General features: G+C 39.2%; 1 protein-coding gene across 2 annotated transcripts in view; it reads left to right on the top strand.

The window, feature by feature from the left end:
* Positions 1-3,006: 3,006 nt before the first annotated feature.
* palmda (palmdelphin a) overlaps positions 3,007-18,018 on the top strand; it is a 37,347-nt gene continuing 22,335 nt past the window's right edge. For both annotated transcript variants that reach the window (XM_049599424.1, XM_049599423.1), the window contains exons 1-2: positions 3,007-3,065; positions 17,006-17,054. In XM_049599424.1, the coding sequence (XP_049455381.1) occupies positions 17,010-17,054 (45 nt within the window). In that variant the 5' untranslated portion in view covers positions 3,007-3,065; positions 17,006-17,009. The remainder of the gene's footprint in view (positions 3,066-17,005; positions 17,055-18,018) is intronic.

Here is an 18,018-nt window from a genome sequence, read left to right as displayed (position 1 = left end):
ACTTTAATTATACCAAAGCCTATGATGCTACACTGTAAATAATGGTAGGCTACATATACAAACAAGTTCTTCATGTCTTCATGTCTGTGGAGATATGCAAAGTCTTGGGCTGTTGTAAAACTGCGCCTACTTGGGGCAACAAAAAAGTTTGTCTTGGGTGAATCGATACGATAAACAAACTAGAAAGGATGGCAGAGGAGGTATCCACACAGCAATGTTACTGCGCTAGAAAGCCACAAAAAGGTCCACAGGCTGATATCAGTGCAAAAATAGTCTATTTATTTAAGACATCTGTGCACAAAAAGGTGCACAGTGAAAAAATATTGAATTAAAAACAGCAGCAAATGTTTAGGTCCTTACACACTATAGCACTGATGGTAGTCCTTTTTGTGGCTTTCTAGCCCAGTTACATTGGTGTGCGGGTATCTCCTCTGCCATCCATTCATGTCTAATATGACATTACATAAAACAGTGGACCATGAATTCATAATATATATCATAGAATATAGTAGTAATCCATAGGCTTTAGGGTGTGTAAAGGGAAAATTGAGTGAAATCATGTCGGTCACTTTGTGTTGGTTGCATCTGTGTTTAATGGTAGTTTGATTGCATAACTTTCAGTTTTGTTGGTTTTGTATATCTCTGTTTATTAATGTATTTGCATGTTTTAGTTCTTTTTTGTTTGTTTACCGTTCTAATAAAGTCTGCTGTATATCCACATGTTCCAGAATTTTAAATAAAAAAATCTCAGACACTGCTAATCAAAATGATGATAAGACCTGGTCTCATAAGCCAGAATGATGTGTTTTGGGGCAGTAGGTATTTACTTATTTTCGTCAATAAAAAATTATAGCTTCATATACTGTAGCTGTTGATATGAACGCATATTTGTCTCTTCTGATAAGTGTACAAATGTAAATATACTGTGGATTTAGTTTCACCATGAAGTAGGAACTTAAATCAAGTTGCCATGAAGCTGTCACGACTGATTTCTCAGACTGATGCTGAAACTTTTGACATTGTTAGTGCAGTGATGTGATGAGTTCTTCAATGCATCATCTGTAGGGATGTTTAGGTGTCTGGGCTTCAGTGGATGGTGAAATGAATGAGAAAGGCCTCAACACTACAATGTTGATTTTAAGGGTTGTACAGTAGCAGAAGTCAAAATCAGTTTTATTCATTGTCTGGTTGGGTTGAACACCCCCCCCCCCCCCCCCCAAGAAATGCTTATGCCTAATTAAATGTAGTTCCCATTTTAAGTAAATCTGACTGTGCTGTCTTATTTACACATTCATCACATAGTATTAGTATTATTATTATTAGTATTACTAATATTATTATTATTAGCTATAACAATGACCTATAATAACTATAAGCCTGATACTGACACAAGGAAGAGTCAGCAACTGTTTGTTATTGGGTGGGTTTAGAGGGCATGTTTTCTTTAAAAATATTACCCAAATTACACCATTTAAAATGGGTAGAAACTGTAAAAACAAAAAATATTGTTGGATTTTTCAAAAATTTCCAATAGTCCTTGGACACATCATGTGTGACGAACTTGTCCATCAGGGAAAAAAAGCATAAAATAGTGATATTTAATCAGAATCACTTTATTGTACATCTCATTTAATATTTGGCTAAAAATAAACCATTTGCTCAAACCTACCAGCATGCACAGAATGAAAAACCGAGGCTGTTTCCAACTCCAGGATTTTATCCTCACCTTTAAATTTCAAACATCACAGGGTAAGTTTTAAAAATACAATAACTCATTCATGGTTGAGGGAGGGTAATGCATGTTCCATATTTTAGCTTTAGGGAGAGTCAAAAACAAAAAACAAAACAAAACAAAAAACAAAGTCACACTGCAACCATCCCCTCCTCTGACAAATAAAGAACAGTTCCATACAGTCACTTTAAGAACACTTGTTGGTGAAGTAGAGGTTTATGTCTCTGGTCTCTTCAGGACTGTAGACCACACCACACAGCATTTTGAGGAGAAGTCAGTCAGGGACTGTCCATAAGTGACACAAGACTCCCATCTGCTGCACACTGACTTCACTGCAGCTGTCTGATAAAATGAATAAAGCCATCAGATAAAATATTATTAACCAATCGCACTTGAGTACTCATACTTGAGGGCTCACTATTAGGCATGTGCCAGTGTAAAAGATTATATCACAATATCACCACCACAACAAATGTTTGATAAATAAAAACATTCAGCAGTGTTTTGATTTAAAATGCTTTCATAGAGCATGTATTTTTCTAAGAACATTATTTACTGTAAGCCATGTTTGAAGATTTGTTTTGGTCATTCCATTAATGAGTTTAGCCAAATACACACTGTGCTCAGAAATAAACATTTTGACCCATTACAAGCCCATAACGACTCATTTCAATTTCAAAACATGCAGTTTTTCTTATGAACATAAGATGTTTCTATTAATGCGCGTACCAAAACAATATAGGATAAGACATTTGACCTCACATCCACAAACAAACCAGTCAAGTGGGTTATTGCTTTCTGTGGGGTTATGTCACTGTTTTACTATATGTCTTTGCTTTTGTACTTTTGTATGTTTGCTTTTACTGTGTTTTAATATGCTATCAACCTGCCAGGGACTGCAGATTGAAACCCATGATAATAATAATATTATGATAATATTGATATATTTAATATTTGTAACTGCACATGTAAGTGAAGGATTTCGTAGACAACTGTGGACCTGTCATGCGCAGTTACAGACCAGTCAGTTCAGAGTTAAAAAATGGCTTTTTGTCAATGGACTTTTTTCCCTCCCTAACAAATATATGGTAACAGAGAGCTCTTTAACTACGGATGTCACACAGAACTTCAGATAAACAGACGGAGGACTTAAATAGAACTTCTAGTACCGACAGCGATCTCTTTGCGATTGGCTGACTCAACAGCCAACTGTCAATCAGATGTGACAATACACGCTCACGCATAGCCCCGCCCACATCCACCTGCAGCCCTGTGGTCGCCCCGCGGGACAGCCATAACCGCCCAGCACGAGAGAGAAGACGGCCTCTATTAGGTAAGCTAACTGAACACAGTTTTCTACAGGTTTATCTTTAATAGTATCAGTGGGTATTAAGTATTAAGTATGTAAAGCATTAAGTGTTTTCTAGCTGTGCAGATATGTAATAACATGGACCACCGACTATTAAACTAATTTTGTCATTACGGACTTTAGTCTGCCAACATGCAGCAGCATTTTTTTCAAAGCTTCAAATACAGTCAGGTAGCTAGTTAAAATCCGTTCAAAAAGCCTATTCAGAGCATTTATGTTGATAAAGTGATGAGCCTGAGCAACATACAATAAGTGTAGCCTACTGCTCAGCAAAGCAGTTAACTCACTGGATGTTGGAATTACCAAGTTTTAGATAGGAAAAATGTTGTAATCCGATAAACTGACTGACCATTTGAATTGGCCTACAAGAGAGGAAGAGCCACACAGGAAGACAGAGAGAGAGAGGTGGAGATAATTCCTTAATTCTGTTTAAGCTTCAGTTTCTCCTCACTGCTGCTGCTGCTTGTTGTCCCAGTAAGAGTCTGTGTACACTGCACGCTCCAACATGGTAGGCTGCACTGACTTAACCCCATGTGTATGCACTCTGAAATTCTTATTTGGGAGACATCTGCAGATTTATTCAACACAAACTCAGTTTATTTTGAGTAATACAGTAGTATTATATAAATATATTGCAAACACCTAAGCGGTTGCATTGTTCAGTGTAACTGTGGCATAGCATGCAAATTTCATGATATATTATTCAAACTATACATTTTCCTCATACAGTTTCCAGCTTTTATTAGCTTGACTTGACACCAGTAGGTATATTTGACCACATATGACATTGTCCTGCATTGCTATTGAGTGAAAGACATCAGATTATGATGATTTAAGACCAGTTAAAGGCATTTGTTAAAGGAATTCATTGTTACTGGGCCTAAAGCTGATTCTGTAAATTGTTTTACCGAAACAAAAAATACTTTTAATCTGTCTTTTTCCTCATTTTCTTCGTTTTAATTCACATTGTTGATTTGGTTCATTACAGTTGGTCCCACCCCCTACTATGTGAGATATTTCTCCACAGGGGTGTAAGATTACATGTTGAATCCTCATTAATATAAAACACATGGGCAGGACCTATCTGAATACCACTGATGTGGTGGTTTTGTTGCAGTTATTGGTGATAGTTGGCACATTCTGTGGAAGGAGGCTGAATAGAGCACTCTATATTGAATGTTTCAGAGATGCATTAATGTTTCAAAACAATCCCGTAAAAGGAAAAAAATAACAGTATTTCATTGAATTTAAAATAAGTGTAAGAGTACAGTGATAATATAATGCAGATGACATAAAATAAATGCTTTTTGAACAACTTTAGCAAAAAAAACTGGAGTATTTTCATATGGTGAGGCACTGAGCACATGGTAGTCATACTGATCAGCCCACATGGTTGTCCTGTCTATACTGTGGTTGGCAAGCAGATGGTTTACACAGATTAGCAGCCTCATGAGCAGATTAGCTGAGTTTGCCCACTGCTTTACTGACTGACAAGCTGATATAAATTCCACTTTGCTTTTATTTTGTAGGAGTGATAGAAAAGTCAGCCATTCTAACTGACTACTGACAGGCTGGTTGGTAAATGTGTTTTCCTGTCATTAAGGAGATGCTGTGACAGCTGACTGGATAAATAGGGAACTGTCTGACTAACAGTCTGTGTGACTGGAGGTGGGTCAGCTAAGCCCCCGCCTCAGGCTGACAGGATGGATGCCTTGTCTGAGGGAGTTAGGGCAGAAGTGCGGATGGGCTGGCTTGTTAAGGTGACTTAGAGCAAAATTAATCTGAGCCCCTTTTCTCCTGGCTGACCTGAGGCAGTGGGTCAATAGCATGGTAGCATATTGCTTGTTTTATGGAGCAGACTGTACATGTAAGGGGTTTAGGAGGTATTGGTACAATACCAGTGGAGATGTGCCCTCCAGCAGCCACCTGGGTTTGTACTCAGTTTGGCAAATGGTGACCTGGAAATAGAAGCAGTAAATGTGTATATTTCTTTCTATATATACTCTCCACCCTCTGACCCCCTTATACATGTTTGAACCCCACTATAAACTCTCCTGACCCACATCTATATTAAATACACAGCCTCCTTGCCTATACACATACAGCAGACAGTAGGGTGGGAAATGAACCACAAGAGTATTTAACATTTATTTCATTTTGTAGGCTACTGTAACAAATAAAATATCAGCCCTGGAATTCCTGTAATTCACACAGGTGTTTTGTAACAAGGATCCCTTCAATTGGTTATCAAATAGGTGGTAGAAAGTTGTACACCCAAAACACAGTGTTGAGTATTGAACAGTTGGACAAATAATGTAATTTATTCAGACTGCACAGCAATATCTGCTTAGCTGTCATGTGTGCTCAGCAACTGACAGGCTGAAGAATGTTGTTACCAAATGAATCCACTGCATAAACTGGGATAATAACACTGATGTGTTTTTGTGAAAGAAAATTGACTGGTGGGATGAAGGGGATGAGATGACGATCCCTCCTCAGTTGCTCTTCCTGAGGTTTCTACCGTTTTTTTTCCCCGTTAAAGGGTTTTTTTTGGGGAGTTTTTCCTTATCCGCTGTGAGGGTCATAAGGACAGAGGGATGTCGTATGCTGTAAAGCCCTGTGAGGCAAATTGTGATTTGTGATATTGGGCTTTATAAATAAAATTGAAATTGAAATTGAGTCTTCGATTGTATTCTTTTAAAAAAGTCAGTACTGATATACAGAACAGAAAGACATTGTAGTAACCAGGGAATTCATAATATGAATGATTAGAATGTGTGAAACTCATTGCACCCTTACAACTGCCATGAAATATATTATTTTGGATGTGTTTTTAATGTGCACTGTAAGCTATTTTTTTTAACTATAGTAGATAGAGAGTGGAACATAATGACACTGTGTCCCAATAGCAAACGAGTGTTAGACTATCACGTTACACCACGAAACATCGGAGCTGTCTGTGCACACTGAATTAAATATGCATTTCTGTTACCTCATGTAAACAAACCACTTAGTAAATATCAGCTCTTTGCTCGAGATCAGACTGGAGAATAGGGATGCACAATATTGGATTTTTTGCCGATATCCATTATGCTGATATATAACAACTTATTTGGCTGATAACTGATACCAGTATTGTTATAGCCACGTTTTTCCCCACCTAATTTTAGCGATCATCAAGTCTGCTCTGTAGTGGAATTAACATCGTATTATCCGTGCATGCTCTTATTCGTGATGACCCACCAACAGATGGAGACATGAAATAGAATGCTTTTCAATGTATGTAATATTCATTCATTGTGCAAAATAGGAAAAAGCATGTTGGCCATTTCTGATAGTTCATTTTAAAGCAAATGTTGGCTGATACTGCTGACGTGCCAATGTTACCGTGCATCCCTACTGGAGACATATTCACTTAAAAGATGAGGAAGTAGCCTACTTGCTATCTTCCTATGTTTGAATCATTACTTTTTAAAACAGAAAACACACATTCTATGTTGTGATATTTGATGGAAATGAGAATATAGCCACTAGAAAGTAGCCTAGCTTGTAATTAGTGAGCATCATTTAGCTCACCAGAAACTTTCAGCTCCCTGGCAATCTTTCTCCAGCCAGATGATGCCTTATTTAGCTTTTTGTAGTGAAATGAGAAGCTATCGTGTAGATAATTTCTCATCTTAAAGGCATGAATCAGTTGTTCCTCACCAACTGTGGTGCTTTTGAAGTGAGTGAAAGATATAAATATAAACAGGCTGTCTGACAAAAAACAGCAGCGCTGCATCACTTGCGGTTATTTAGGACACCTCTTATGTCCGCTTGGAATCTGAAATGTTGTCATATTGGTGCAGTTTCAGTGTTCTTGCCATGTCCCTTCTTGTCACCACAAAAACACATGAACTTTGTTGTAAACAAACACAGACTGTGGTGCTCTGTCCCTCCCATCTCTCGAAATGTGATCTCCTTCATGTTGCTGGCCTCGGCTCACAGCCAGTCAGATGTTGGATTTAGTGCTATGATGTCATCAGCACAGGTTGCCAATTTAGCGCTACTTTTTAATTTCTTTGAGGAGTTGGAATGACAAAAGACGGTTCAGTCGGTTTGCTTAAACTCAAACCAGCTTCAGCTCATACACCGGACCAGCAAAGCCAGAAATCAACCCAACTCTAAACCAAAGACTGCTTAAAAAAAGTAAATTTAAAAACACAACAAGGCAATGACATGTGACACGCTGTGGACAGCTGCACCAGCAGGACATTAGCACTCTCCCAGCAGACAGCCCATTGACCCACTGGATAGAAATAAAAGAGTTGACCTAGCAGTATATAAATAGCCAGATTGCCTCATTTCTCAATAGGAAGTCACAGATCTACTCCCTAGTACAGCAGCTGGCACACTTTTACACATGTAGTTACAAGTAAAGACATAAAAAACATCATGTGATCACACTGATTGACAGTATGTGTAATACATACTGTATACCTAATCCAACTAGAAATGTGATCATTTCAAACGCTGCCTCAATTGGTATGTTTTTAGCCACTGAAAAAAAGGCCCATCAGAAGAAATCAGTTTAAATGTACGCTATATTTAGAATATTTTCACTTTATCTTACTGTCAGACAGCCTTCTCCAACAGGAAATTAAAGCCGTTATATCAAAGCCACCAGACTGCAATGACAAAAGAGTAATTTCACTTAGCAGAACACTGAGTTGCAGGTCACCGAGGCTTCGACTCTCTAAGATATGACGGAGCTTGACCATTTAGAGCTTTATAAGTTAACAGTAGGATTTTAAATTCAATTCTGGATTTTACAGGGAGCCAGTGCAGAGAAGCTAAAACAGGAGAAATATGATCACGTTTCTTAGTTCCTGTTAGTACACGTGCTTCTGCATTCTGAATTAGCTGGAGAGTTTTTAAGGACTTACTAGAGCTACCTGATAATAGAGAGTTACAGTAATCCAGCCTAGAGGTAACAAAAGCGTGGACCAATTTTTCTGCATCTTTTTGGGTCAGGATAGGCCTAATTTTTTCGCAATAATACGCAGATGAAAAAATGCAGTCCGTGAGGTTTGTTTTAAATGAGAATTAAAAGACAAATCTTGATCAAATATCACTCCGAGGTTTCTTACGGTAGTGCTAGAGGCCAGAGCAATGCCATCTAGAGAAACTATGTCATCAGATTAAGAGTCTCTGAGTTGTTTGGGGCCAAGAACAATAACTTCAGTTCTGTCTGAATTTAACATCAGGAAATTGGTGCTCATCCAAGTTTTTATGTCTTTAAGGCAGTTATGGAGTTTAGTTAATTGATTAGTTTCTTCTGGCTTCATCGATAAATACAACTGAGTATCATCCGCATAACAATGAAAATTTATAGAGTGATTTCTAATGATGTTACCTAAAGGAAGCATATATAGAGTAAATAGGATTGGTCCAAGCACAGAACCTTGCGGAACTTCAAAACAAACTTTGATACGTGAGGATGATTTATTATGAACGTCAACAAACTGAAAACGATCAGATAAATAAGATTTAAACCAGCTCAGTGCAGAACCTTTTAGGCCAATTAAGTGTTCCAGTCTCAGCAGTAGAATTTGATGGTCAATAGTGTCAAACGCTGCACTAAGATCTAATAAAACAAGTACAGAAACAAGTCCTTTGTCTGAAGCAATGAGAAGGTTATTTGTAATTTTGACTAGTGCTGTCTCAGTGCTATGATGCACTCTAAATCCTGACTGAAATTCCTCAAATAGATTATTATCATGGAGAAAATCACACAGCTGGTCTGCGACTACTTTCTCAAGGATCTTTGGCATAAAGGGAAGATTAGATATTGGTCTATAGTTGGCTAACACCTCTGGATCCAGGGTGGGCTTTTTTAGTAGAGGTTTAATTACAGCTACCTTAAAAGACTGTGGTACATAGCCTGTTAATAAGGATATATTGATCATATCTAATATATGAGTGTTAACTAAAGAAAAGACCTCCTTAAGTAGCCTAGTTGGGATGGGGTCTAAGGGACACGTTGATGATTTAGATGAAGAAATCGCTGCGGTCAATTCTTGAAGAGAAATTGGGGAGAAGCAATCTAAATATATATTAGGTTTTACAGCTGTGTTTGAGGTTAGATAGGTACTATCTGAGGACAGGAGGTCATGAAATTTGCCTCTAATAGTTAGAATTTTGTCATTAAAAAAGCTCATAAAATCATTACTGCTAAGGGCTAAAGGAATACAAGGCTCAATAGAGTTTTGACTCTCAGTCAGCCTGGCTACAGTGCTGAAAAGAAACCTGGGGTTGCTCTTATTGTCTTCTATTAATGCTGAGTAATAGTTTGCTCTGGCATTGCGGAGGCCCCTCTTATAAGTTTTGAGACTGTCTGTCCAGATTAAACGAGACTCTTCCAGTTTGGTTAATCGCCAATTCCTTTCAAATTTTCGCGATATTTGTTTTAACTTACGGGTTTGAGAGTTATACCAAGGAGCGAACTTTCTTTGTTTTTTTAACTTCTTTTTAAGAGGGGCTACAGAGTCAAGTGTTGTTCGCAGCCTACGGCGCTATCGACAAAATGATCAAAGTCGGTACGGGAAACCTCTGTTACTGAGGGACTTGGTATTGAATTTAACGACGGAGTAATCTTTTCCTTAAATTTTGCGACAGCACTATCTGATAAACATCTAGTATAGTAACTGTTGCTGAGTGGCGTGTAATCGAGTAAAAAGAAATCAAAAGTAATTAGATAATGATCTGATAGCGAGGGATTCTGTGAAAAGACTTTTAGGTTATCAATTTCAATTCCATACCTGAGAACTAGATCGAGGGTATGGTTAAAACAATGAGTGGGTTCATGTACGCCCTGACTGAAGCCAATGGAGTCTAATAATGAGATAAACGTGGTAGCCAGGGAGTCATTATCAACATCAACATGAATGTTAAAATTGCCTACAATAATAACTTTATCTGATTTAAGAACTAAACTGGATAAAAACTCTGAGAATTCAGATAAAAATTCAGAATATGGGCCAGGAGCACGGTACACTACAACAAATAAAAGTGGCTGCGAGGTTTTCCAGGTCGGATGTAAAAGACTAAGAACGAGGCTTTCAAATGAATTAAAATCTAGTTTAGGTTTAGGGCTGATTAACAGGCTAGAGTTAAAAATGGCTACAACTCCCCCTCCTTGGCCGCTACCTCGAGGAATGTGGGTATTACTATGACTGGGAGGAGTGGATTCATTTAGACTAACATATTCATCTGGACACAGCCAGGTTTCAGTGAGACTGAGTAAATCAATATGATTATCTGATATTAATTCGTTTACTAACACTGCTTTAGACGATAGAGACCTGATATTTAACAGTCCGCATTTAATTCTCCTGTTTTGTCTTTCTGTCACAGAAGAGGTTTTAATTTTTATGAGGTTGTTATGCACAACTCCTCATTGTTTAATTTTAGATTTAAATAATTTAGGTGGTCGGGGGACAGACACCGTTTGTATAAAACTATGAAAACTATGGCTGGGTAACTGAACTAGAAGCTCAGAGAGGCGTATAGGACTGTGACTCTGAGTCCTGGTCTCAACTCTGGGTTGTCAGGGATTTAAATTACTAATAAAGTTTGCCAGGTTCCTAGAAATGAGAGCAGCTCCATCCAAAGTGGGATGAATGCCGTCTCTCCTAACAAGACCAGGTTTTCCCCAGAAAGTTTGCCAATTATTAACGAAACCCACATCGTTTGCTGGACACCACCTTGACAGCCAGCGATTAAATGATGACATGCGGCTAAACATGTCATCACTGGTCAGATTTGGGAGGGGTCCAGAGAAAACTACGGAGTCCGACATCGTTTTTGCATATTCACACACCGAGGCAATATTAATTTTAGTGACCTCCGATTGGCGTAACCAGGTGTCATTGGCGCCGACATGAATAACAATCTTACTGAATCTATGTTTAGCTTTAGCCAGCAGTTTTAAATTAGATTCAATGTCGCCCGCTCTGGCCCCAGGGATACATTTGACTATGGCCGCTGGTGTTGCTAACTTCACGTTCCTCAGAATAGAGCTGCCAATAACCAGAGTTTTATCCTCAGTGGGTGTGTCGCTGAGTGGGGAAAAGCAGTTGGAAACGTGAACAGGCTGGTGGTGAGCCGCGGGCTTCGGCTTGGAGCTGTGCTTCTGGCGAACCGTAACCCACCCTCCCGGCTGAACGGGAGTTACCGGAGGACAGTTAGCAGAGGCTAAGGCTATGCTATGTGGCTCCGCACCAGCTACAGGGGGCTGGCTAACTACCGTAGCTACTGAATGGTTTTCCATGGTGCGGAGCTGCGCTTCTAATTCACTAAGCCTCGCCTCCAACGCAGCAAATAAGCTACACTTATTACAATTACCACTGTTGCTAAAGGAGGCAGAGGCATAACTGAACATTTGGCACACCGAGCAAGAAAGAGCAGAGGGAGAAGCCATCGCTAGCTGTAAAGTTAATGTAGCTACCAAGGCTAGTAATGTGCAAACAACAGCTAAGAGGTTAGCGAGAAAGTCGTAGAAAGGAGGAGAGCTATAAGTGCTTAAACACTTAACAGTTGAAATATGATACATTGTTATTCATTAAACTATTCAGCGTTATATTTGAATTGAAAGTGCAACCTTATTTAGACGTTATGTAAATTTAGGCAGATTGTACTGATAATTCCTCTCTTTCACTCTTTAAGTCAAACTTTGAATGCAGTGTTACCATGCAGTATTAATAATTTTACTATTAATAAATGATAGTTTTAATTCAGAAAAAATACTTCTTCTACCACTGTTAAAACCAATATTTCCCATTAGAGAATGCCTGAAAGGTAAAGCAAGATGGCTTTTGCTGGGGGGCCCCCAAATCGCTAAATTGCGCCTGAAAAACACATTCAAGTCATGGCTACTTGGGGTCAGAAACACTGGTGAAATACACTAAGTGGATGTATTAATTTCCAAACAGGCATGTTAGTTGCTTACTTCAACCGACCGCCATGGTTATAAAGTAGAGCATGGATTTATTTAGTGGTGGCATTTTGTTGGTGTTTTAAGTTAGTATGGCAAACTTAGTTCTAACTGTAGAGAGGTGCTGTTCTGTAGGTTAATCTGCTCATGCTTGTTGACTCCAGGGATGTCAAGAAGAGTTCAGTTGTAACATTAGTATATCCAGTATGAACTGCAGTTGTTCTTTTACTCAGACATGTATTAAGGTGTTACATACCTTTTTAGGCTTCTTGGCATGTTTCGGCAGAAACTTCCGCCTTCTTCAGAAGTGTCAGCTGATAAAGGCGCATCACAACCACCACCAAGTGACACTTCTGAGGACGAAACATGTCAAGAAGCCTAAAAATGTGGGTAACACCTTAATGCATGTCTGAGATAAAAGAACAGCTAAAGTGATTATCATAAACTGAAGACATTATGAACACCATTGAACTAGTATGAACTGCAGTCAGTCAGTAGGATTACAGGCACAGTTAATTGGAGCTGCAGTTATAGCTTGACTAGGCCATTTAATTGGACTACTGTCCTTGTCCTAGAATACAAGCAATGGAGGGGAATCAATTTATTGACCCAAGTATGTCCAGTTCCACCATGATAGGTGGTGATATGTCCTATTTTTGCTGTTAGAATTGGACCTTTTTCTGGTCGACCTATTACATGACATGCCAAACAATCGACAAATGGGTTAGCTACGGTTAGCTAGTGGCAAACTGGTACCATGATGGACAACTTTACAGCTCTGTACATTTTGTCCATACAAAAATGCACGGCTCTGGATGTAGATTTCACCATGTTGACAGGCATCTTCTTCTGTTACACATTTAATGCTATTTGACTTCCAAGTCAAGTGGAAATTGTGGAGCATGCACACAGCGCCAAGGCCAGTTTGGGACCAACTCAGTACGTTTAAATGACATTACAGAAAATGCATTTATTGTGTTAGTCTGTCTAAAACCGGACTTTTAAAGTAAACATGTTCGTATGACTGAAATCGTACCAAGTCGAATTTCTCAAAGTCAGATACTCCCCAGGTAGTGTGATTGGGAGTTGAATTACTCCTCATGTATATAGTCAATTGGACCCAAACTGGCCTCGGCGCTCTGTTCATGCTCCACAGTTTCCAACCTAGTATTTGAAGTCGAATAGCATTAAATGTGAGCAGAGGAAGAGAAGAAGAAGAAAAAGTAAAGCATGCAGCATTGAAAAAGTGTACAGAGCTGTAAAGTTTTCCACCATGGTACTAGTTTGCCGCTAGCTAACCATAGCTAACTTGTTTGTCAGTAGTTTGATCTGTGAGTAATATGTCAACAGGAAAAAGGTCCAGTACTAACAAACAAAAAGGGGGCATATCACCACCTATCATAGAGGAATCAGACATACTTCAGTCAATAAACTGATTCCTCTCCCGTGCTTCTATACTGGGACAAGGACAGTACTCCAATTACGGCCCAGTGGAGGCTGTAACTCCACTTAACTGTGCATGTTAATGTACTGATTGACTGTATACTAGGGCTGTCAAAATTGCTCAAAAATGACGTTCGAATATTCCTTCTAAAAATAACTCATAGGTTCGAACCATTCAAAAAAAAATTTTTTCTTTGCATTATGTCCACAAGAGGGCAAACTAATACAAGGAAACATACTTGTACATGTATCAATACAAGGAAACGTAACTACTTGTAGGTATTTTTATTTCAACATAAATGTCTTTGAAAACATTTACATACCTACACATTAAAACACATAAAACAATTATCTATAACTTTACATTGTAAACGACCGCGGGCCTCTCGCTCGCCCCCCCTCTCTGACCCGTCAGGCCAGACCGCCCGCGGAAGCGCTGCGAATAGCCTCGAAGCGCCAAGAAGCGAAGCCAGTTTCCTTTCGGCGCCCATGTTAACCGATCCCACCTCCCACTCACAAAGAGGACAGCTGTGGTGGTGTTTTTTTTTTCTCCACAATCGAATATCAATTTTCACATTCGAAGGTCCATTTTTTTTTTCAAATTCGAATTTAAATTTGAATTTAGAATATTTGTTGACAGCCCTACTGTATACATACAGGAGTAATTCAATTCCCAATCGCATTATCTTAATTTAGTACAATTTCAGTCGGATAAACATGTTTACATGTATTTTAAAAGTCCAGTTTTAGTCAGACTAACATAATAAATCAATTTTCTCTAATGTCATGTAAAAGTACTGAAAGAGCAGTGGCCAGCTCACTGCTGACAACATGATGGACCCTGCAGAGCCCTGAAGCCTCGCCCCTGCTGCTGCACAGAGCCCCAAAGTGCTTTTGACTTGTTTATTCAAAGTTTGGTGATTTGAACATGTCATTTGTCCAACACTGTACCAAGTTCAACACTACATGTCCTTGGATCCCCAGTATTACACCTACCAAGTGTGACAAAGATTGGATGAACAGTTCCTAAGATTTGCAAAGGACACACATGCAATGGCATGTAAAAGTTTGGGCACCTTTGATCAAAATTTTGTTTACTGTGAATAGTTAATTGAGTAGAAGATGAAGTTATATCCAAAAGACATGAAGTTAAAGATGGAATATGCTTTTCAACATTTTAAGCAAGATTAATGTATCATTTCTGTTTTGTACAATTTTAGAGTGGAAAAAAAGGAAACAAGCACCCTGCAAAAGTTTGAGCACCCCAAGACATTTGAGCTCTCAGACAACTTTTACCAGGGCCTCAGACCATAATTAACTTGTTAGGACTCTGGACTCTGGCTTGTTCACAGTTATCATTAAGAAAGGCCACGTGATGCAAATTTTAAAGTTTTATAAACACGCCTGAAACCTTGTCCCATCAGCAGCCATGGGCTCCTCAAACCGGCTGCCTCACACTCTGAAAACTAAAATAACTGATGCTCACAAAGCAGGAAAAGGTCATAAGACGATAGCAAAGTGTTTTCAGGTAGCTCTTTCCTTTGTTCGTAATGTAATTAAGAAATGGCAGTTAACAAGAACTATGGAGGTCAGGTTGAGGTCTTGAAGACCTAGAAAACTTTCAGAGAGAGCTACTTAGGATTGTTAGAAAGGCAAATCTAAACCCCTGTTTGACTGTAAAAGACCTGCAGGAAAATTTAGCAGACCTGGAGTGGTGGTGCACTGTTATACTGTGCAGTGACACCTGTGTACTGTAAATGTGAAATTCATGAAGAGTCATCAGAAGAAAACCTTTTCTGCGTCCTCACCACAAAATTCAGCGTCAGGAGTTCGCAAAGGAACATCTAAACAAGCCTAATGCTTTTTGGATGCAATGAGCTGAGGTATGTTTGGAGATAAAAAGATACAGAATTTCATGAAAAAAAAAAAACAACAACACCTGTCCAACTGTTAAACACGGGGGTGGATCAGTCATGCTTTGGGCTTGTGTTGCAGCCAGTGGCGCAGTGAACATTTCACAGGTAGAAGGAAGAATGGATTCAGTTAAATTCCAGCAAATTCTGAAAGCAAATATCACACCATCTGTAAAACAACTGAAGATGAAGAGAGGATGACTTCTACAACAGGACAATGATCCTAAACACACCTTGAAAGTCACAGTGAACTATCTCAAGAGGCTGAAGCTGAAAGTTTTGCCATGGCCCTCACAGTCCCCCGACCTTAACATCTTAACATCAAATCTGTGGATGGACCTCAAAAAAGAGCAGTGCATGCAAGACAGCCCAAGAATCTCACGGAGCTAGAAGCCTTTTGCAGGAAGAATGGATAAAAAAATCCCCCCGAACTAGAACTGAAAGACTCTAAGCTGGTTACAAAAAGTGTTTTGAAGCTGTTACACTTGCCAAGAGGGGCGTTACTAAGCACTGACCATGCAGGGTGCCCAAACTTTTGCATCAGGCCCCTTTCCTTTTTTATTATTTTTGAAAATGTAAAATTAAAAAGTAATCTTACTTAAGATATTGAAGAAATATGTCATCTTTCACTTCAGATCAGTTCATCTTCTGCTTACCTAACTACTCACAGTAAACAAAATTTTGACCAGGGGCACCCAAACTTTTGCATGCCACTGTACCTACATAAAGACAGAAAGACAGCGATTCCATGATTTATAGTTACATTGCAAGAGTAAGGACACACAACTAAGGCTGAGTTAGCAACAGTCAGCAGTAAAAAGAAGAAGAACAATGATCTAAATGTTGATGGAGTTGAACTGTTAGAAGCAGGGCCAGCAGACGCGCCAAAAGCTGAAGAAGTGTTCATTTTGAATACTAGTATACTAAAGTGCCAATCTAGTGAGCAGAAGTGTGCAGAGTTTTAAAACTTAGCAGTTTTATGGTGACAAATCAATTTTCTTAAAATGATAATCTTGTCAGGGTGGAAAAAGGTGTGAAGCAGCATTTAGACCAGCAGGGGATGCTGGAATCCTCATTGCTTCATTCAAATTTTTATCTTAGATGGTAGACAATAAGATGGATGATGTTAGATGGATGTAAGTTTTAGGTCCATCATTATGCAAATTCAAGTATACAGAATATTGTCTATTGTGTAACTATATGCAGCTCCTTTTAGCTATTTTCTTGCCGTGGGTAAATAATAGTGAAATCCTGAGAAACATTTTTTTGTTGTTGTTCTTACAATTTTTATTTTACTCAATAATAATGAATAACAGTAAATTTAATTCAGAATCAAACAGTGAGATACAGTATAGTACAGTAAGACTCAAATCCATCTGCACTGCTTTGTGCTGTAAAAGTTGTCATAATTGTCATTATTGTCATGGCAGTCTGGCTGAGCTTTGATTGATTTATATTGTGGTTTATTGCAGTATGCTTTTATTTTGATGTGTAACTGTAGAAAAAGGTGTTTAACAAATTTCCCTCTTTTTCTTGTCCATTCTCTCTTTGCCCCGATTTTCTCTCTCCTGCAGCAGTATGGAGGAGTCTGACCTGATGAAGGAAAGGCTACAGGCCATCACCGTAATGCTTTACTCTACTCTGCTCAATATCTGCTCGAGTGAAACAGTGATTTTGGAGTGTTGTAGCCAATAACTGTAATATCTGCTACAGTTAAAAAAAAGCTATGTATTAAAGTGGAGTTGTATGGGGTACTTATCCATAGTCAATGTGTGAATGTATGAATATACAGAGTAACAGATGATTTGTGCTGACTGAGACACCAAGGGGATTTTGTGATCGAGGGACATCTGGACAGCAGCAAGATAAATTTCCCCCATGGAGTCCAGACACTGGTGGTGGTGGCTCATGACTCAGTGGGAGATGAGGAAGATGAGGATGATGAATCTGTGAAGACCATGTGGTAATGGGAGATGGACGGTGCACATGACTGCAGCAAGACAGAACTATGGCAGACAAAGAACCGTATTTAAAATGAGAAGCAGTAAGATGATAGCCTGGAAATCCAGACTCTAATCTAGAAAGATTTTGAGTCTGGCCCTCACCGATACACGCTTTCTACCCAAGGGGCGGCACTAACTGAGGCATTTCAAATGCCGCCGCACGAAATTGGACAGCACGATGGCCAATCAGAGCAAAAAACAAGGTGCCGTATTCATTGCACTAAGCCCCATTTGTTTGCCGAAGAGTGGGGCTAACTGAAATATTATGCTTTTGCTGTATCCCGTCGGCAAAACAACAAAAACGTCCTTCCTGGAAGCGAAGCCTTCTAGGGCAATCTTCTGTTCCTCTCTCAAGGAAAAAGATAAGTGTAGTTGGCTTAGCGTTTCTTCCAAAGCCAAATTGAATGGGCGCGATCCTTTGACAGCTGCTATCTTGGCTGTTTACTTTTCGACTCCTAAGGCGCAGCACTGTCCTCATCACGTTACACCCGCCCAGAGTGCGCCTCTGTCAGATAGACTGATCGGATTGGTCCGATTGGCGATTCAGCGGGCTCTGCTCGTCGGAGCCAGATTCCCGTGCAGTG

Source organism: Epinephelus fuscoguttatus, linkage group LG15, assembly GCF_011397635.1.
Source record: "Epinephelus fuscoguttatus linkage group LG15, E.fuscoguttatus.final_Chr_v1".
NCBI classification, from domain to species: Eukaryota; Metazoa; Chordata; class Actinopteri; order Perciformes; family Serranidae; genus Epinephelus; species Epinephelus fuscoguttatus.
The sequence above is the reverse complement of the archived record's forward strand: the minus strand, read 5'-3'. Positions and strand labels throughout refer to the sequence as shown.